The sequence below is a fragment of the Protopterus annectens genome, chromosome 14.part0 (genome assembly GCF_019279795.1).
Source record: "Protopterus annectens isolate FY-2018-M chromosome 14.part0, PAN1.0, whole genome shotgun sequence".
NCBI classification, from domain to species: domain Eukaryota; kingdom Metazoa; phylum Chordata; order Ceratodontiformes; family Protopteridae; genus Protopterus; species Protopterus annectens.
The window spans coordinates 1,037,602,820-1,037,624,353 of record NC_056748.1 but is presented as its reverse complement, the minus strand read 5'-3'; the positions used below and the strand labels follow the sequence as shown (position 1 = coordinate 1,037,624,353).

The 21,534-nt window shown below is 39.5% G+C and overlaps 1 protein-coding gene across 2 annotated transcripts in view; it reads left to right on the top strand.

Annotated features, from left to right (window-relative positions):
* ZMYM3 (zinc finger MYM-type containing 3) overlaps positions 1–21,296 on the top strand; it is a 3,891,108-nt gene extending 3,869,812 nt beyond the window's left edge. For both annotated transcript variants that reach the window (XM_044056844.1, XM_044056843.1), the window contains exon 25: positions 19,544–21,296. In XM_044056844.1, coding sequence (XP_043912779.1) covers positions 19,544–19,739 — 196 coding nt within the window. In that variant the 3' untranslated portion in view covers positions 19,740–21,296. The remainder of the gene's footprint in view (positions 1–19,543) is intronic.
* Positions 21,297–21,534: the final 238 nt, after the last annotated feature.

Below are 21,534 nucleotides of genomic sequence, written 5' to 3'. Positions count from 1 at the left end.
TTAAGGCTTCCTAGTGCTTTCCAGCAGGTTCTAGAGCAAGTGCTAATCACAGGGGTTCAGATTTTAGTGCTGCTACTGAGAAACCAGCTAGTTCTAAGGGAAAATTTGAAGAGCAGACTTTCTGGATCCTGGAATAGTTTAACCATAGCCCTGCGGTACTGCACTATATGAAAAATGCACAAGCGCGTGCATTTTTCAGCCAGAAAGTTGAAAGGGATAGAAATCAGCCCAAAATGGCTAAAATTACAATTTCAGAGCTGGAAATTACTCCTCTAGTGTTAGGCAGTACAATGCTCACCACTCCCACTGGTAAAGCAGTAGGACTTCCCTCTACCACAGCAAGGTCTGGATAGCTCTGAACACAGAAAATAAAATCCTGAAACCAGCAAAGCCTGGGATCTGGACTATACCAGCTAGGAAAGGTGGGAAACGAGCAAACAAGATAGTATTTTTTTTTTTTTGGTTAAAATAGGCTAAACAATGCAATAATACAGTAAAAAGGCTAACACACTTGAGTGTGTAGCCCTAAACAGTAAATACAATTTGAACACTACAAAATTAGCAATTTAAAACTTTTTAAATGAAACAAGGCAAGTGCACAACTGAAAAACGATTTAAGAGGCAGTAATACAGTAGAATAAATAGCTAGTCTACATATACAGAAAAGCAGCTAAAACACACTAAAACAATTCAGATGCAGTGCAACCTAGAGCACTTGAGTTGTAGCAATATTAAGGCAAATACAGTTTTAATAAATGCACTAAAATATACTTTATATTTCCAAAATGTTTGAGAAGCACAGTCAGAACACAAGGATATTCAGACATTTTTTTTAAAGAAAGGGAGAAAGGAGGAACAGAAGGAAAAAATTAAGTGGGTTGGCCTTCTCAGATGTTCTCTCTGTTTTGGGTAGAATGAGCAAATGACACTAGACTGGGAGGAGTGTCCAAGATCAAATTTAGAGTAGGGGCGGGCAGCTGCAATGCCAGCATCCATAAAGACAAGATGCCAATGGGGGGGGGCACTACAGAAATGTGTATCACAAGTGAGTCAATAGCTATGAAATACAGTACAAGTATACAGTATACTATACAAATTGCTATAAATATCTAGAATAAGCAGTAACTACTACAAATAAGCAAAAAAAAACAGGCTACTTATTGCTATAGGATCCGCCACATAACACAAGCACTCAGGTCACTCCAGAACAAGTACAACTATGACTCTGTCATTGTCCCATGTTGGTGTGAATGACCTGAGCCGTACCTCCCTGGACTACATGAAAAGAGACATGGAGGAGCTCTCTGATCATGTAGCCTAGGCAGGTATGACCCTGACTCTGAGTAGCATCCTGCCCTCACCAAGAATGATACCATGGTATCATTTTTTCTCTATACCATGATACCATGGTATAGAGAAAAAATGATAAATTTCAACAATTGACTAAGCTTCTGGTGTCATTCAAAGGGGATCCAGTGTCTGTCAGCCTGGGATGACATGCTCGACAAGCCGCGCTGCTTTGCTAGAGACGGCTTGCACCTGTCACCCTTAGGCTTTCGAATACTGGCTAAGGCTCTTGCCACCCCCATAGTGCCTTTTTTTTAGGCGAGGCTCAAAAGACAAACCCACCGCCATAAATAGCACAAGTAACAAAAAACTGAGGGTAATGCTGCTCAATGCCAAAAGTCTAAACCTCAAAATGCATGCACTCAAGGCACTCCTTAGTATGGAGAAAAATCGATATATGTGCAGTAACAGAAACCTGGTTTAAGGCTCCTGAGAGCACCCCAGCACTACCAGGCTTCAACTCATACCATACATTTCGGCCACAAAACCCGGACCGAAATACAAAAGGTGGGGGAGTATCCATATTCATCAAGGATACCCACACCTCCAGGTTAGTGGCACAGCACGATGCTTCAGAGATCATCCACGTGCAACTAACAACGGGCAAAACTGCTATTCAAATTTTAGCTTGCTACAGATCACCCACCATGTCCCAGGACCCCCACTCCGCATTCCTGGAAACACTGGGAAACATAAAGGTGCTACCAAACACCCTGATATTGGGTGATTTCAATTACCCAAACATTAACTGGGAGAACTACTCAAGTACAAACTCCCTTGCCCAACATTTCCTAGAATTTATAAACTCAAACGCCCTGGATCAACTGGTCAATACCCCCACTAGAGGTGACAACATATTGGATCTGGTCATCACCAACATGGGCAACCGGTGTTCCACACCGGAGGTCAACCCCTCGCTGGTTAGATCTGACCGTAAACTAATCACTCTGGATTTCCACATTCCGCCACCACCCCCAGTCAAAGAAACCACCGTGAAAAACTTTTCAAAAGCAAACTTCATGTTACTTAAGACCAAGGTGGGAAGTTTCAAAGCCCCCATGCTAAAGGATAATGCTGTCCAAGCTGCAAAATCCTTTACTAATGCACTCTACGGGCACCTACAATAATGCATGGTTCGTGCCATCCCAAACAAAACCAAGACTCCCTCCTCCAAGAAAAGGAAAGCAGTCTGGTGGACCGCTGCCATAAACAAGCTGTACAATAGAAGGAGGAAACTAGTACAGAAAAGAGTAAAATCCCAAGAAGGGAAGACATCCCTGATCAGTATCAGCAAGAAACTACATTCCCTCATAAAATCATCCAAGGCTAGCTTTGAAAGAAAAATTGTCATGGACTCCAAAGATAACCACAAGGCATTCTGTAGCTATGTCAAGAATCTAAGTGGCAATTCTCAGATCTGCTCGGAGTTAGTGCAGAATAGCACAAAATACACTGAACCGACTGATATAGCCAACATCATTGCAGACAGGTTCAGTGCAAACTTCACCCCTCTCTCACCCCCAAAAGGGCCCATAACTATACCAGAAGAATGTAGTGCCCCTAAAATCACAGACACTCAGGTTAAAACAGCCCTCTCCAAAGCCAAAAACATAGCATCAGTGGGACCAGATGGTGTCCCAGGCTGCGTCCTACACGAGCTCAAAGATGAACTAATCCTTCACCTAAACACACTGTTCAAACTCAGCCTCTCCACAGGCTACGTGCCCACAGAGTGGCACACAGCAACGGTTATTCCGCTCCACAAAGGTGGAGCCACAATGGACCCCGGGAACTATCGCCCTGTAAGCCTGACTAGCTTGGTCTGCAAAGCTATAGAGCACATCATCATGGATCTCATTAACAGAGACATTAGAAACCTCCAAACACTGGACCCTACCCAGTTCGGCTTTGTTAAGGGCAGGTCATGCCTCCAAAACCTGGTGGACTTTGAGACAGTTACCAAGGCTATAGACGAGGGAAAGGTGGTCCACACAGCCTACCTAGACCTCGTAAAGGCCTTCAACACCATTCCCCACTCAGGTATTATAGACAAGCTTACCAGCCTGAGCATAAACCCCTACATCACGAGATGGGTTGCCAACTGGCTCACGGACAGAACCCACATGGTAAGAGTTGCTGGAGCTAGGTCTGACTCTAAACTGGTTACAAGTGGCATTCCCCAGGACTCAGTCCTAGGACCCCTCCTGTTCAGCATATAATTCTCAGAGGTACAGGCAAGCACAGAAGGACTATGGCTGACCAAGTTCACAGACGACTGCAAACTAGGGGCTATAATTGACTCACTGGCTGACACAGACATCCTCCAAAAGGGTCTCACTGAGACAGATACCCGGTGTCAAAACCATGGCCTCAAGCTAAATGCTAAAAAGTGCATAGTCATCCCCTTTGGAAAAAACAAAGTACCTACAAACTACCATATAGGTGGTAGCCCCCTAAATACAGAAGATGTAATAAGGGATCTGGGGACCCAAGTAGATAGTAACCTCTCCTTTGATAATCACATTGCCAAAGTGGTTAGAAAATCCTTCTATATGGCCCACCTAATCACAAAAGGGTTTGCATCCAGATCGAAAGAGGTCATTGGGCCCCTCTACGCATCACTTTAATCAGACCCATCATAGAGTACAATGCTCCATTTGGGATGTACCTTACAAGACACCTGCAACAACTGGAAAGACCACAGAAGTTCCTCACCAAGAGGATCACTGGCCTCAAGCAGATGCCCTAGGTAGCTCGACTGAAGAAACAACAGCTGTACTCGGTTTCATACCGCCTACTCAGAGGTGATCTCTGCCTGACATACAAGGCCATGTCCAACCCAGAATTGATGGACATGCTCCACCTAAAGAAAACCATATCCCCTCGAGCCACATGCTCCAGGGATCTAAACCTCAAAGCAACAATAAATAGGACGTGCAGGAGGGATAGATTCCTGTCCCAGAGACTTCCCATGTTCTGGAACAAGATTCCAATCTACATTAGGCAGAGCTCCTTGCTAACCCTCTTCAAGAGAAACCTTGACGAGTGGAATGGAAACAGAAAGTTTACCCCTGGGGTCACTTCAATGGCTCTGCTGGACAGAGGCACAGGGAACTAATCTAAGGGGGTGGCGAAAGCCAACACATTCTGGCTAGGCTTATAAATGCCTTCGGGCAGATAGCCTAGTACCTGCCTATGAACCTGTATATCACAGATCAGCTGTTCCTCCTCAGATAGCTCTGTGTGTAATGGCTGAAACACTCAAGTGAACTTCTTAACAGAAAGTTGAAACCTGAAACAACTTTTAAAAGAAGCTCAAAAGAACCAGTGAGGTGCTTTCTCCAAGCCGTAGCCCTGGCAACCCAACTAGACAATGAACTTAAACACTAAACTCTCACTGAAGTGGGGGATGGTCTTTGCTGACTAAGATGGACTGGGCAATGAGCTCAGAAAACAGCCTCTAACAAACAACTAGGCCCGCAACACAATCAGGAATATGGAGAATATTACAGCTACTACCTAAACTATTTTAGGCAGAACACACTACAGAAATGTTTATCACAAACACAATCAGGAATGTGGATAATATTACAGCTACGACCTAAAATATTTTAGGCAGAACACACTGCAGAAATGTTTATCACAAACACAGTCAGGAATATGGAGAATATTACAGCTACTTCCTAAACTATTTTAGGCAGAACACACTACAGAAATGTTTATCACAAGTGAGCCAATAGCTATGAAATACAGTACACGTATGAGGTATACAATAAAAATTGCTATAAATATCTAGAATAAGCAATAACTACTGCAAATAAGCAAACAAATAGGCTGCTTATTGGTATGTATCACAGATCAGGTGCTCCTCCTCAGATAGCTCTGTGTGTAATGTGGGTAAACTGTAAAAAAAAAGTCACCTGATTGTTGTAACTATTCAAAAAAATCATTCAATTGCTCTTCAGTATCTGTCCAGAAAATACATGCATCATCCAGAAATCTTACATGAAAAATGCAGTACTGTAAAAAATAAATAAATAAACTGGAATTGAAGATGACTTTCTTCTCTTTAATTTTTACAAGTCTTTTGGGTTTCTAATACCATGATGGGAATGGACCCCACCCTAAGTCAAAGTATGATTAAAGTTCATGAAATTAGTATTGTTTCAATCTTTGATGTTAGCCAGAAGTTCTCTTTGCAGCACCTGCAATGTGCCCGGTAATGACTTCTGCAATTCATACGGAGTTGCATGTATTGGTAACATAAATATGATTGCAGCTTCTTTTTTTGTTCCTACTACTACTAGACCTGTGTCGGTATCTCTTCCACATTGCTGTCCTTTCTGCCTGAAAATCCTGATGTTTTATGACTTTGTGTCTTTCTGTATGCAAGACACTAGTGACTGGGTGTAGCAATTTCAATGATCAATGCTGCATTTATCTTCTTTTCATGGACCACTATATCGTTTTTTCTTGCATCTGTCTTTTGAACTGTTGGTAATGGGTGATCCCATGTGATGTAGACTTCATCATTTTCTATGATGCTTTGTGGCTCATGTTTCCAGTGTTTTTCAGCTTCTTCAGTATTATAATGTTTGCACAATCACCAGTGCAACAGTCTTGCCACATTATTATGCCTTTCAGTATACAGTTCTTCTGCCATTAGTATGTCACAATCAGCAACAAGGTGTGCAACTGTTTCAATTTTTCTGTTTTACAAAACCTGCATTTGTCTAAGCCGCTGTGGTGCAGCGGTAGCGTTGTCGCCTCACAGCAAGTGGTTCTCCCGTTCGATTCTCGACTGGAGCGCCTTCTGTGTGGAGTCTGCATGTTCTCTCCGTGGTCGAGTAGCGTTCGAAAGACATGCATGAATGGGCGTGCCTTTGTTGAAGGTTGGGCGTCGAGCTGGCACCACGGCGCTGTAAAAATCTACTGCCAGTCATTAGCGGACCGGAGTTCCGCTGTGACGTCTCCTAACCAGGAAAAGCCGAAAGAAAAACAACAAAACCTACATTTGTCTGTTTTTGCCACATGTTCAATGGACTTTGTAAACCAACGTGTACGTAATCTACGATCTTGGGCCGCCAGTATATTAACCTTGCATCTTTTGGTTTGAATTTGCCACTCCTTAACTGTACCTGCATTCAGTCGTGATCAACATGAGGTTGTTCCAGGAGTTTTCTATACTTGCAACTATATTTTTAGATTTTCCACATTTCTTGCTCTTTCATCTGATCTTTCACCTTATATTCTTTTGGGTTTTTTTGTTTGTTTGGCACATTCAGTTGCTGCCTGATTTTTATCTACTTCTGGTTTGATTTCCATTCCCGCTTGATGCAGATATGCTTCTGCTAGACTTATCAGGGAAGTCATCTTAGATTTATTATCCTCATGTTTCAAAACTTTCACTATGTTTGGGTCTTGAGGTCAGCAGATGTCTATGCAATCCTATGATTGCAGATCTATACATGTGATCAATTTCAAGGAGGTCAGTACCTCCTTTGGAATGAGGAATATATAACCTTGGTATGCACTGACTTTTATAAATCATTTGATGAACATGAAGCATCCTTCTTGTTTTCCTGTCTAATCTGTTCGTCACCTTTTGGAGCCAGTCACTCCAAAACTGTGAAGGAAGAGCAAATTGGTTTATAGCTTGAACTTTGTTCCTAGATGTCAATGCTGTTTTCAGGATTAATTTAAGTTCTCTAAAATATTCCTATGTTTTATTCACATTTGTTCATGTTTTATTGTTGATCCTTCATCAATTCCCAAATATTTATACACTCTGTCTTGCTCAAGTTCTTTTATATCACATTCTTGTCTCAAACGGATGTTTTCTTGGTGCTGCAGCTTTCCTGCTTTAAAGGTTACTTTTGCATATTTATCAAGACCAAGTGACATTCTTATATCATATGAAAAAGTTTTGACTACTTGCAGTTGTGCTTTCAGTTCCTCATCTGATGAGCTGTACAGTTTTAAATCATCTACAAAGATAAGATTTTACACTTTGTTTCTTTCTGGGAGGCAAATTATAGCCATGACCTAATATGTTAAGCAGACAGCTTAATGGGTTAAGGACAATGCAAAAGAGCAGCGGTGACAGAGAATCGCCCTGGAATATCCCCCTTTGGATTTTTATCCCTGGAATAATAATTTGTATTTTATCATGGCTTAACTGCAAAGTCGTTTGTCACTGTTTCATGGTTGCTGTGATGTAGTTTATCAATGTAGGGTGTATCTTACACATGTTTAAGCACTCTTTTATCCATGAATGTGAGATACTGTCAGATGCTTTTTGTGTAGTCTGTCCATGCCATACTTAGATTCTTCCCCCTTTTTGCAGTTCTCCACTATGACTTTATTTAGCAACAAATGACCCTTTGTTCCATGTGACTTTCTTTTATTACCATTTTGTTCTATTGCCATAATTGAGTTTTCTTCTAAATGACTATAAACTCTGCCAGCATCTATCCTGGTGTATAGTTTATAAATCATTGGAACTCACATTTTTTTGGCCTATAGTTTTTAGGGTTACTTGCAGGTTTGCTCTTAAGGAGGAGCATTTGTTTTTCCTCTTGTTTGCCAGGCTGGTGTTGGTTCGGGGTGCAAATATAGATAGTTCGTACTTATGGCTAAATCTTTGTGCAGAGATGTTAATACTTTTAGCCAGAAGTTAGGTACTGCATCTGGGCCTGGAGTTTTCCAGTAGAGGCTTTTCTTAACTTGGTTTCAGTCTCTCTTGCCATTACTTCATCATCTCATATGCTGTACATTTGAATTTCTTCTTTCTTTTACTTCTTCTATCCATTTAGTGTCTTTATGTTCCACAGGATATTCATAGATATTTCTCCAAAATGTATCTATTTCTTTTTTTTGGTGGTCTTTCGATTTCTTTTACCTTGTTTCCCAGTTCTCTATAAAACTTATTTTGGGTCATCAGTAAATTGCTTATTTTGTGCTTTTCATTTATATTTATCTACATATCTTCTAAGTTTTTTTGTCTGTGCTAATATTTTTAGTTTATTATTTGTGATAGTGCACGATAAATACTGATCTGTTATAATATTTTGCATTGCTTTTATCACATCTATCTTTCTGAATATTGTTGTTGATCTGTTCCCTCTTCTGTACTCTTCTAACAGAGACGCTTCTTGTCTCAATTGCTTTATAGTTTTCACTGTTCAGTACTTATTTATTTTATTTTTATTTATTTTACATTTGTTAACCGGGCTAGTCCAGCTGGATATATGTCCATTTTCAGCAGAGGCCCAGGGAGAAAAGCTCCTCGAAAACACAGTAAAATTTATATAAAATAACAATATTCAACAGATACAGGTACAATACATATTTAAGCAATTTTATACATGATAGATTTTACAGATGTGGGTACATTAAATATATAAGCAAATATTTTCACTTCAAAACATGTCTGCTTACAGAACTATATTACTTATAACATTTGTTAGTTATAGGGAGGTATTGATGAAGACATTTTATAGGTAGATTTTCTTTATGGTTTTCAATAGGCAATTAGTATATACAGTTGAAGTGACGGGTGTCTTTGTGAAAAAAAAATGTGTAGTTAGTCTGGGTTCACACAGGGACATAACCAATGGGATTTAAGGTAGGTTTTCAGCTTGCTTTTAAATTGTGTTAGTGATTCCATGATGGTATTCGATTTCTCCCCAGCCTTTCCGTTACTACCCTGTGTTCTTTTGGTAGGAGTTTATCTGTTATTAATTTGGCTGCACAGTATCCTGTTTACTTCTGTTATATCGCATGAATCTCTATGGACCGTCCTAATTACTGTGTTTATTTGTTTCATCAAACATCTTAACTTTTTGAGTTTTATTGACCTTCTGCACTCTGTTTCATTCATTAATCTTAATATGTCTATCCATCTCTGTTAAACATTTTCTTCTAAACTGAGGGCACATTCTTTGTTGTCCTTTTCCTGTGGGCATTCTATAGAAAGTTCCACAGCATCTTCCTCTGTCACGTTCTCTTCACTTTTGCCCTATGTCATCCATTGCTCTTTCATATGGGAACTCACTGGCCTATCACTCCATGACATTGACTGTGTCAGAGTTGCCACAGTTTCCTGTTTTTTCTCTTGCTGTATAGCTCCAACTGAATGTTTGTACTGGTTTCCTGTGAGAGGCTCCAAAGTATCTTCATATGTCAGCTGATTAGATGCTTCCTGCGCCACTGGTTTCTCATTAATTTGGGTGTCCATTGCTTTATCCTGTTGTGTTCTTATTTAAGTTAAATTTTCTACACAAGTCCTTCACTTTGTAGGTAATCCATAATCTAAGTTTGTATTTCCTTAACTTCTCTATTACTAATCCTCTCTTCTACTTTTCCTGTTTGATTTCTTATTTTTTGTAGTCTAACTCCATATCTGGATGTCTTTGCCTGTATTTCTCTTCAGTTGTCTTTGGTGTTGCTCTTTTTGCTTTGATTAGTTTTTCTTTCTCTTTGCATAAATATTGCACCGTATTAAATCTCTTTTTCCTTCCCATGTTCGTATTTCTTCTTCAGACGTTTCCTGCTCAGCTTGTTTCCCCTTACTTTGGGGACCAGTTGTTCTATCATGCTGTGTGATAACCTGTGTTTAGACCTTCAACACTGAACCTGTCACTTTGCAAATATTCCATAACTTTAGTTTCTATTCTTTTAACTTCACTTGACTAATCTTCTGTTGTACATTCCCTCTTTGTGATCTTATTTTTTTTATTGTAAAATTTTCCATATCTGGATGCCTTTGGTTGTATTTCTCTTCAGATATCTTTGGGGCTGCCTTTTTTGTGTTGATTAATTTGTCTTTCTTCTTCTTCTTTCGGCTGCTTCCATTAGGGGTCGCCACAGTGGATCATCTGTTTCCATTTTTTCCTGTCCTCTGCATCTTGCTCTGTCACACCAACCACCTGCATGTCCTCTCTCACCACATCCATAAACTTTATCTTAGGACTTCCTCTTTTCCTGTTACCTGGCAGCTTCATCCTTAGCATCTTTTTCCCAATATACTCTGCATCCCTCCTCACCATGTCCAAACCAACGTAATCTTGCCTCTCTGGCTTTGTCTCCAAACCTTCCAACCTGGGCTGACCCTCTAACATACTTATTCCTAATCCTGCCCACCCTTGTCACACCCAGTGTAACTCTTAACATCTTTAACGCTGCCACATCCGGCTTTGACTCCTGTCTTTTTGTCAGTGCCACTGTCTCCAACACATATAACATAGCTGATCTCACTACCCTCTTGTAGACCTTCCCTTTCACTCTTACTGGTACCCGTCTGTCACAAATCACGCCTGACACCCACTCCATCTTGCCTGTACGCTCTTCTTCACCTCTCTTCCACACTCACCATTACTCTGAACTGTTGATCCCAAGTATTTAAACTCATCCACCTTCACCACCTCTACTTCCTGCATCCTCACCATTCCTCTATCCTCCCTCTCATTCACACACACATATTCTGTCTTAGTCCTGTTGACCTTCATTCCTCTTCTCTCTAGAGCATATCTCCACCTCTCCAGAGTCTCCTCCACCTGTTCCCCACTCTCACTACAGATCACAATGATTAATTTGTCTTTCTCCTTTGCATAAATATTGCACCTTATCAGATCTCTCTCTCTTTCCCACATCCATATTTTTTATACCCTACAAATGTCTTTTAAATTTTGTTCTTTAAATTTTCACACTTCCTCAGTTACTTCTTTTTCTAAACGGCACAAGGTTTCTTGGTCTATATAGTATTTTTCATGGATCTTTTGTATTAAAGAACACAAATTGTTATTTGAAACAACTTTTTAACTCAAGTTATTTTTGTTTTTACATTCATCCTGGAGGTAAACAATGAAATAAACTGTGACAAAGGAGGATACTGCCAGCACAGCTATCTGGAATTTTGAAAATCATTATATGTCATTTGTGAATATCAACATAATTTATATAATATGCTTGTGCTACAGATATATTAGAACTGTATGTCCTGTGTATATCAAACTGCTGGTACAGAAGTGTGTGTTGAAAAGGTTTTTGCAAAGTGCTTGTGCTTAAAATGTAACCACAGCATGCCCTACTGGAATAGAACAGAAATGTACATGCAGTATTGTAACTGTTTATACATTAACCATGGAAACTGAAATAAAGGAGGTTAACTTAAAAAAGTAGCTGAAATTAAATTACTTTATGGCTATGCAATAAAAGATGGTATCTTTCATTTTTCAGTGAGCTAAAGACATAAGAGTCTGTGCTGAAAAGTTTTCTGTATTGTCCTTTGGGGGAAGTACTTACTAGTCTTGAAATGCAGAAGATTGTTATTGTTTTATGACTTCCAGCATCTGCCAAAGTTCTGAGGTCTGTGTATTTTTACAGGTAGATGCTAAATACTGCTAGCTTCCAGCACTGGGGGTTTCACCTGTGATAGAGTCAGATGACAAGAAATAATGTCATTCTGCAAGCTATCCCAACAGAAATATTTGAGATATTAATGTGAAAAGTCTGTTAGAGAAACGGGGCATTCTGTATTCTGTCTTGGACCTGACAAGAAGCATTCATCGCATCTGCCTTGCTCTAGAATAAGTTACTAGGGAATAGTATAATTCTCTTAAATATAGTCAGGAATATAGCGAAGCTTAGTTTAGGTATTTTTCTTTATTTATTTGAGACTGTCCTTCAGTGTTGTTTTAAATATTTCCTTTGATTTTGAACTCTGATGTCACTGTGAATATATGCTGTTGTTCTTTTATTATTTATTATTAAATATATTTAAACCTTTCATTGTGACTGATGTGTGTAGAGATGTTTAGTTTTGAGAGTGCTTGCGTGTTTGTTTCTGGACACTGTGTGGGCCACTTCTAATAGCCTTGCTCTTGGTCAAACTACCATTTGTATTAATATTAAATTTACACAGTAAGATTGGACACCCTTTGTTAAGGGCCTTAAAGTAACTGATGAGTTGACTGGTGGCATTTGTAACTACCTTATAGTCTGGGCAGAAGGGGGCATAGCTAGTAAATCTGTGCCAGCCTCTCCCAGCTGTGTGTGTGTGTGTGTGTGTGTGTGTGTGTGTGTGTGTGTGTGTGTGTGTGTGTGTGTGTGTGTGTGTCAGCTACTTGGGGAGGGACATAAAGCACTGGTTGGAGAGAGAGGGTGCTGGTAGGTCTTGGCTTGGTCACTCTGCTGGGATCTCAACTCTGTAGCTGTGCCAGTGGGGAGTCTTACTGGGGATCTGGAGAAAGAAAGAGAAGCCAGCCGTAGACTGACTGTGGTCTCTGTGTGCTCTTAAGGGAAATTGGACTTTATGCAGAGACCTGCATTTGGAAGTAGTGTGTGTGTACTTGTCATCCTTCCAGTGTACGTCCCGCACTGGTGTCAGTGGTGAGGACTGAGGCTCTTTGATTACTGGTCTAGTGGTGGGTCATCAGAGAAACCAATATGATTCATTATGCATAGGTGATAAACATTATACAATTATCAGAGAGAGATTGAGTTCATTTGCAGAGTATCAATGAGAGATATAATATATTTGAGACTTCTGACAGTTTTTCTTGTGGAAGTATTTTTCTTTCCTCTAATTTCTCTCTTAATCTTTTTGTATATCTTTTGGCTGGAAATTCTGGGTTTCTTGCATAATAGTAACAATACATAATTTCTTATCCTCAATACAGTTTTTGTGGACTGCTACTTCCTTCTGCAATGGAGGGGGGACATTCTTCCCCTGGGCCTGGCCTAGCCCCATTATAGGAATATTTCTTTGTCTTGAGGATTCTACACTATATTTTTTCCAGTCCTGGTACCAGTGCGCCTACTAGCATTGGGCACTTTTTTATCCTGGGACTTCTGCACCCAGCTATCTTTTTTATTTTTTGACCTACTTCTGTCCATGATATTTGCTATATAAAAACAGTCTATATATCAATGCCATCTTGGTGAGATTTTGTGGAAAACAGGGTCCACCCCGTGAGGGTACTCACCAAGACTTGAGGATGAATTTGGTTCCAACAATACTTCTCTTCTTTTGCTGATTTTATCATCTCTGTTCTCCCATATAGGTAAAACCATGTTCTCATATATGGGGGCACAAGCCACCCCCATAGCTACTCCTTGAACTTGCCCTTCAAAAAACAGGAAACTATTATGAAAAAACAGTTTCCATAAATTTCTTACAAACTTCCTGTTCCTCATTAGATAAAAATGTACAGGCCATCTTGGCATCCTGAAACCAATCCTTTCTCATTCAAGGGGTATGGGGGAAAACAAATCAACAACGTCAATGGTAATGAAGATAAGTTCATCCCAGTACAGAGAATCGGAGATCCTACTCAGGAAATCCCAGTAGTCCTTAATTATATAGTCTTGAGTAGCCAAAGAAGGCTTTAGTTTGTTGTGAATATATAAGGCAAGTGGGAGAGTCTTCGATCCACTGGCCACTACAATAGGCCTAAGCAGGGGATTCTCAATCAGTTTGTGGACTTTAGGAGTAACAAAAATCACTGGAACCAGGGGTTTTGATACATGGAGGCAATCATATAAAATTGTATCCATAATCCTCTGTGTCAGGTGGTCATAAAGAGTGAAAGCAATCCGAAACAGAAGAAGAAGAAATACCAACTCCGTTATTTGGGAGAAAGTGGTGAGCCTTGTTAGCGAAGTAATCTTTTCTAAACCTTTCCATCTTATGGATCTAGCTTTTCTTTATTTGCTCACATTTTACGTCAGTGTTGTGAATGACTTGAAAATATTCTTTTTGTAATCAGTAGTAAACATCAAATCCTCTGTAATAGCTCTGTTGAGTTCAGTAACTTCATTGAGCAATCCATAGTGTATCATTATTTTTGATAATAATTTTCATCAGTTCCACCCTAAAGTTGTCAAAAACTTAAAAGTTCTGGATGATACTCGCTCCCCATAGTAACATTGTTAGGATTTTTATAAAAGCGGAGCCCCTTCAGAACCACATGCACACACTCCCTTAAATAAGCATTTTACAATTCTAATGTGCAGTATTTAGAAAGTTTAAGCTGAAACTCGTATGCTGTCTGTATGAAGTCTTTTCTGAGGTACATTCCACAGAAAAAATAAATGCCTCTTTTAGACAGTCAACAAAATACAGTCCTAGGTTATTAAAGTCCTGGCGATCCAAAGGAGACATGGACTGTTCCATTTGATAATTAACCCTATTCTGTGTAGAACTGTTGTTAAATGTTCTCAAACCTCCGGTCTGCTCATTCCATCAGTCAGTTAACAAGGCTGGGGTGGTTTCCGGCATGATTACATAGGTTCATAAGTAGGTACTAGGCTATCGGCCCAAGGGCCTACGTAAGCCTAGCCAGCAAGGTTCCATGGCTTACGCCACGCAAGAAAGTTATTTTCCTGTGCTACTGTCGAGCAGAGGCACAGAAGTGTTCCCCGGGGTATATTTCCTATTTCCCATCCACTCATCAAGATTTTTCTTGAGTGCTAATGAAGAACTTTGCTTGACATAGATGGGTAGCTTGTTCCAGAGTATAGGAAGTCTCTGGGACAGGAATCTATCCCTCCAGCGTGTCCTTTTTATTGTGGTGACAAAGTTTAGGTCCCTAGAGCGTGCATGGAAGGAAGAAACTAAGGGAAGTGTTCGACAGGCCACTACTGCTGGACCCTTGAGTTCCATAGTTACTCTTCTTTCCTGGTTGCTGTGTAGATAAAAACTGGGTGAATAATTGGACCAAAGTAGTTAATTTATCCTTAATTGTGCCTAAGTCAGTGTTGTTGGATGAATTAATCATTTCTGAAAAAAACAGATCGATCTTAGCCCAACACAGGTTTATTTTACTGTAGTTCTGGGTCACGGTCCTACTGCCATCCCTCTGTGCTTAGATGACCTTTCCTTACAGTGGTTGCTGTTCATGTTTTGCGAAAGTTGGATAAGTATATATTTGTACATCTTTGCAAATAGTGTAAATACAAACATCTTAATTGATTTTCTTGATTTGAGAAAATGTGATCACTCAATTGTTAGGGGTGAATTGGAAGGCTGTTTGAATGGGCATTTTCTATTAGTTTGACAAAATATCTTGTTTTGGCATAACAAATGCACACCCTTAAGGACAAGGAGCATTAGGAAAAATGCTAGATTGGAAGAGGAGAGAGGATAATGCTGATCGTAAATTGGCTTAGGAAGCTTCCTTCATTCATCAGCTGGTAAACTAAAAACTCATCTTCTACATTTCCTATTGATTCTGAGGCTCAGTTAAGCTTCTCCAGATTGTGTGGGGTTATAAAAAGGCTTATCACCAGTCCCAAAGACAGTGTGTGGCATAGCGGTTGATAGTGTTGACATAATACACATGGTTGAGTGTCTCCTGGTTCTCTCTCCAGGTATTTAGTAGGAAGAAATGCTCTCTTAGTCCAGTGACTTGTTTAGTAACCAGGATATGGAAAAACTTAGAAAAAGATATTAAAATTGAAAGATCTCAAGAAGATGGGCTGAAGATCCTCTCTTTCCATCAACATTTTAATTCCATAAACCCTAGTGATACTTTCAGGCATTTCTGTAGGATAAACTGGGTAGTACATCTAGAATCTTTGTCTGTGGTATATAAGATTAAGGCTGTGAGCTGTACTTCCTGTGGTACAAGGTTTGCTTCCTTCAGCCCTCATTTATTTGCTGTGTCACCGTGAGCAAGACACTTAACCAGACAGTGCTCATAAGCAACTGGGAATTTAAGCTAGGCTCCTCAATGGTCCCCTGAACTGGAAGTCTAGTTAACTAACTAAAAACTCCAATAAGGTACTGACAAAGAAAAAGCTGTTGGGGGTGTGCTTGGTGTCAAGAGGTCCCAACTGGCAGATGCCTGTCGCTCTGTAGTGCATTACTAGTATGAATGAATGCCAGTACTGCATTTGCAGTCAGGAATGAACCACTTCAGCTTTCCGTGAGCGGCATTTAGACTGCAGCAAGCTGTTTGCTACAGTTCACAAAGTTTACAAAAAGGAACTCTAAGCACAGTTTTTGCTCCAAAACTCAGAGGATGTGGTTACTTAGATGGCACACAGGTGAAAATTCTGTAACAGCACTGTTAAAGTTTTAGGAAGCTGCTTAAGAAAATATGTTTTTACTTTCATGGAGTATATGTCCAGTACATATTAAAGAAAATGTTTGTAAATCCCCAGTGTGCACAAGTTTCCCAATTAACCATGCTAGTGTTTTGAACAGAGCATGTAATTTTTTTTAAGCTGTTACAGCAGAACTGTAGTAAAAGGTATAGCTGATTATGTTGCTTCCCAGAGAGACAGAGCAGAGGTGTGCATTTTGTACTGGATTGTAGATTTGAAGTTACTAGACAAAAAACGTTTCAAATAGTCCAGTGTCACATAATCGTCTGTATGGTGAAGCTATAAAGGCAGTAGTAAAGAGACAGTTGAGAGTTATTAATAGGAGGTAGCAATGATAAAGCTTGTGTCTGATCCTTGTCTCTTTGGTTTGTCTATAGAAGAGAATGAAATCCTAAAAAAAGTATTATTGAAGTTGTTCCAGTTATTCCATCATGGTGAGGTGGCTTCAGAGGTAGTTCTCCTTCTAAAGGATGTTCAGTATGTGTTTATACTTTCTGCAAACTGATAATTTTATATCCAGTTTATAAAATATTGAAACTCTGTGCTAGTAGGTCTACAGCAGATGTTTAAATATCTTTTGTGTTACTTGTACATTATTTTATGTTGACAGCGTAGGGAGTTAAAACAATGATTGTATAAGCAATTTTGTTAATAGAAGTAGTTGGAGAATGCATAGTTTCAACATGTAGTAGTATGTCAGTACTGTATATTATTAGTTGAAATAGTTAAATAGGTGTTGCATATAGAAATATTGATCCTCTTTTGAAATACAAGAGGTATAGATGATAAATAAGTGCTTGTGAGTAACCAGGCTTTAATGAAGCTATAAACATCAGACCTGTATTAAGAAAGAGAAGTTTGAAACATTAAATGAGTCTGCCTCAAGTATTTGCGAACCATTAGCTCATGACACACTTCCCTACTGCAGCTTTGTCATGTTGGCAGTTGCCCTAACTCCTAACTCAGTCCATGAAAAGTTAAGAAAGGCTAACTATCCTTTCTGGAGCCCGGTCGCCCTACCCCTAAAATCTCTCACCCAGTCCCTAAATCTAAACCCCACCTCCCTCCTTAACTGTAATCTCCCAGTCTCTCTCTAAACCTAAAATCCCCATCTCGTCCCTAACCCTAACTTTCCACTTCCTTACAATTGTACCCTAAATCTAGAATTCCCTTCCCCTCCCTAATCTCCAATCGCTCCCTAAAACTTAACTTTCTTATCCCTCCACTCGCTCCATTAAGCTAAACTGCCTCCTCTTTGCCTAAGCTTAAACTCCCCATCCCAATTTCCTTTCCCTACTTTACCTGGTCTATTTGTTGCGGCAGTTAGGAGGATGGGGATACAGCTATTTGAGTCCCTTGCTATGAGTCAGTGGAATTCAAGTAGCTGTAGAATGCCCACATTAAATGCTATGCATTTCATGTGTCTGTACCTTTGAGATATTTTCTCCTTATGGAATAATTATTTGTTGTTTGTCAGTTTGTAGCCCTTCCTTTAGAGATTTTACAGTCTGAAGAAATCATTTAGTAAAAAATGTTATGTACATGCATCCAGTAAAACTGGACCGAGTTTAAGAACTAACCGTTTTTTTTTTTTTTTTGTTTTGTTTTTTTAAGTTATCTATGTCATTTTTGTAGTGGCCCCATAAATAATCTGGTTAAAAGCTATAGTCTTTCTGAACCCAGTGATTCTTCATATTTCATTTTGTTGAGACTTGATGAGTCAGAGAAGTTAGTGAAAGGACAGGCACCAGCAGTTGGTTTTGTCAGTCCTGATTTGTGAAGTTAGTGAGCATGTGCTTCTGCTAAATGCAGCTTTGAGTGATGCAGTGTAATGAAAATAAGCAAAAGCTTTTCTCTTTACTGCAAGGTTGTGCAACATTGTAATTTGTATGCTTAGAGATCGGAAGTGAAAGTAAAAGGGCAAGGGTATCCTTTCTGCAAAGATGCTTGATGGACATAATATATTTTTATTTTGTTGTAGTGTAGTATGATTTTTGAGATGTTGATAGTTTGTGTTGGTAATGTAGTTATTTATTGAATCTGGGCAAAAGGAGACGGTGAATTATTATGTACCTTAAAATGTTTTCAAGTGGCTAGTTACATGTTGTTTCCCTGTCATGTGGCAAATGCATCAAAACATTGTAAGGAATGGCTAAAACTTAACTTTGCAAAATCAGCGACTGTCCATCACTATTGTCTTTTCAGGAATGTATATTCTGAAAGCATCTGTGGGACAGAAACTTGACTTTCATGCATATGTTTAGTAAGTATTGTAAACTGGATATGCATTCTCTCAGTAGGGCCGTGTATACTATTGCACTCTTGCAAGACAGTTGTGCGAGATGGTCACCATAAAAATAGTTATTAGAATAATGTCATTGCTTCAAGACAGGCTCCTTCACCTGCATTACTCATTTGGTGGTTGTACCTTCTATGGGTCTCTATTCTTGTATGTAGTTAACCGATTACATAGAGCTGCAGATTTGGGCGTTAGTGCGTCTTCTAAGATTATGAATTATTTTACTTTTTATCATCACAAAACGTATGGTTAGTCTTAATGTGCAGAGAATTCACCTTTCATGTGCTGTGTACCCTGTAATGGGCTAAACCTAGATATCCTCATACTTGGCTGCTGAAACATATTGGGGCATTAACTAATGTCTTGCAGCAAATATACCAGTCATGTTTTACATTCTTGCAGCAGTGTCCCTATAATTTTTGAACATCTTTTCTTGTATTAATATCTTGTGCAGTTGTATACGATTCAGATTTTTTGTCAAAATTAATTCAGATTGTTTCTATACTTACTTTTGCTATACCAAGTACTTGTCGTTTTATGTATTGAAAGCCATGTTTTTCCTCTAAAAAAGCAATGTGAAAGAAAATGAAAATGGCAAAGGAGTAAAGGTAAGAAAAACTACCAACCACTAGTCAGACCCAGTTTGTAGGTACCACAAAAATCTCTGATGGCAGGAAGATAGCTTGATCAAAGTGTTTGACTTTCTTCAAATGGTGGTGTGATCATAGCCAGCATTTTCATAACAAGGCTACTATTTAACAGTATTCTCTCCCTTATTTTCTGTAGCCCAGATAGTATGCGGAACAGGAGTGACGTTTTCTACCTGCAGCCAGAACGTTCGTGCATTGCTGAAAGCCCGCTTTGGTACTCTGTCATCCCCATAGATCGAGCCATGTTGGAAGGCATGCTGAATCGTATCTTGGCAGTGCGAGAGATCTACGAAGATCATGTTCACAGTGGAGTTGAGGACGACATGGACTGATGGAGGCATAGCAGTGTGCCTGTCAATCTTTGCACAGCCCATTCCCATCCATAAGTGGCTGGACTCTGAAGTCAGTTAACAGCTCCGTGACTAGTGCTGCAGGATAAAGACTGATTAAAAGGGTCCTTCACAGTGATACTCCCCACTTACACACTTGGGGGCGGGATGGTGGGTGGGGTGGGGCGAACAGTCTAAATCAAGGGTTTCAATGAAATTCTTTTTTAAAGCTATCATCTTAGACATAGATGGATAATCGATCAGTTGTTACCATTGCTAACTGCATTGAGCAGTTTGACGAGGTGTATGTAAGACTGTTTGTAATGAGGATTACAAAAACTCACTTTTCTTGTGGGGATGAACTGCCTATTCTGGAGTCCAAACTCCAGTAGCTCCCCGCAACCTGCTGCTTCCCCCCCCCCCAGTCCAGATGTTAGGCTTCTCAGACTCCATCGTTCACTGGAAGCAATGTGGTCATGAAGCAAGAGTGCATGCAGTATAGGAGAGGGGTAAGTTATACACCCCAGTGCTTGAGACAGCAGTGCTGTACCAGTTTTTCTCTTCCAAAGGAAAGTGCAAGAAGGAGAGCGTAGTATAAGTTTGTGTTTTCACAATGTGCCCCAGTGAGTATTAATTTTTGGCAGTAATTATTTTTTATATTCTTACTTTATCCACTCATTGGATGACATCATTTGATCAGATGTCCCTGGTGTTTCATTCTGGTATCCCATTACTTGCTTTTTCTTAAATTGCAATTTGTGAGTTTTGCACAGGTGTGCCAGAATCTTCATCTGGTATGTATGCAATTAACTGTACTTAAAACACGAAGATCTGATGTTAAAATACACCAGAACCTGTTTTTAAAGTAAAGTTTTATTTTTTTTTTTTTGGAAACAGGCTATCTTCTTCCCTAAATTCCTGAATTTTGAAATACTCCCTTTAAGTACAAAATCCATCTAGACAGAGAGGAGACGGCCTCCTCCAAAACAGATTGACATTATTTCCCTACAGCTCCATAGAGCTTTGATTCACTAACCAGAAATTTGTACCACAGTGTAGTTTGACAGGTAATGGAATTATTCATAATATGACATCATCTCTTCATGGTTCTGTACAATCATACTTGCAAGTTCTTGAAAATGTGCACCTGTACAATACTGTATTGGTCTCATAGTTGTCCATTGACTGGGCATAAAGGAGTTACTTGCCGGTAAGAACTGCATATTCAAGTTCTGTTTTGGCTTTAGCCACTTTTACCCCTGGAAGGAATTGTATATTGGACTGGCTAGGTCAGAAAATGACTACACTGTTAACATGCAGTCTCCTCAAGGACCATTTGAAGCTTGGTTTAAGAAAACTCAAGTTAAATTCAGACTGTCACAATTGCATTTCCAGCGCCCTGCCTGAATGTGTGTCAAGAAGACGCTAGCTGCATTTTGAGCTATTGTCCAAAGGGGCAAGCCAGCAAGGTGGGGGAGCAAAGGTTAGTTACTGAAGTGTGTTCTTTTTTTATAAATATATAAATATATATATATATGAAAATAAAAGGGTTTCACCTCATTTATGTCTTCTGAATGTTTTGGTCCTTTTTCAAAATCCACCAGTAGTCTTGATTTTTGTAACTGAATGTCTGAAAATGAACAGAAAACTTAAGCTATTTGTTGTGCCTTGAAATTTAAGCAGTGCTGTCTTTATTAATAAGAAATTGACCATGTTTAGGTATTAAACCCTTACAATGTCTTGGTGGGATAGCAGGATAGAATGGATCTGTTTAATATTTGACTTGTTTTAGATATAT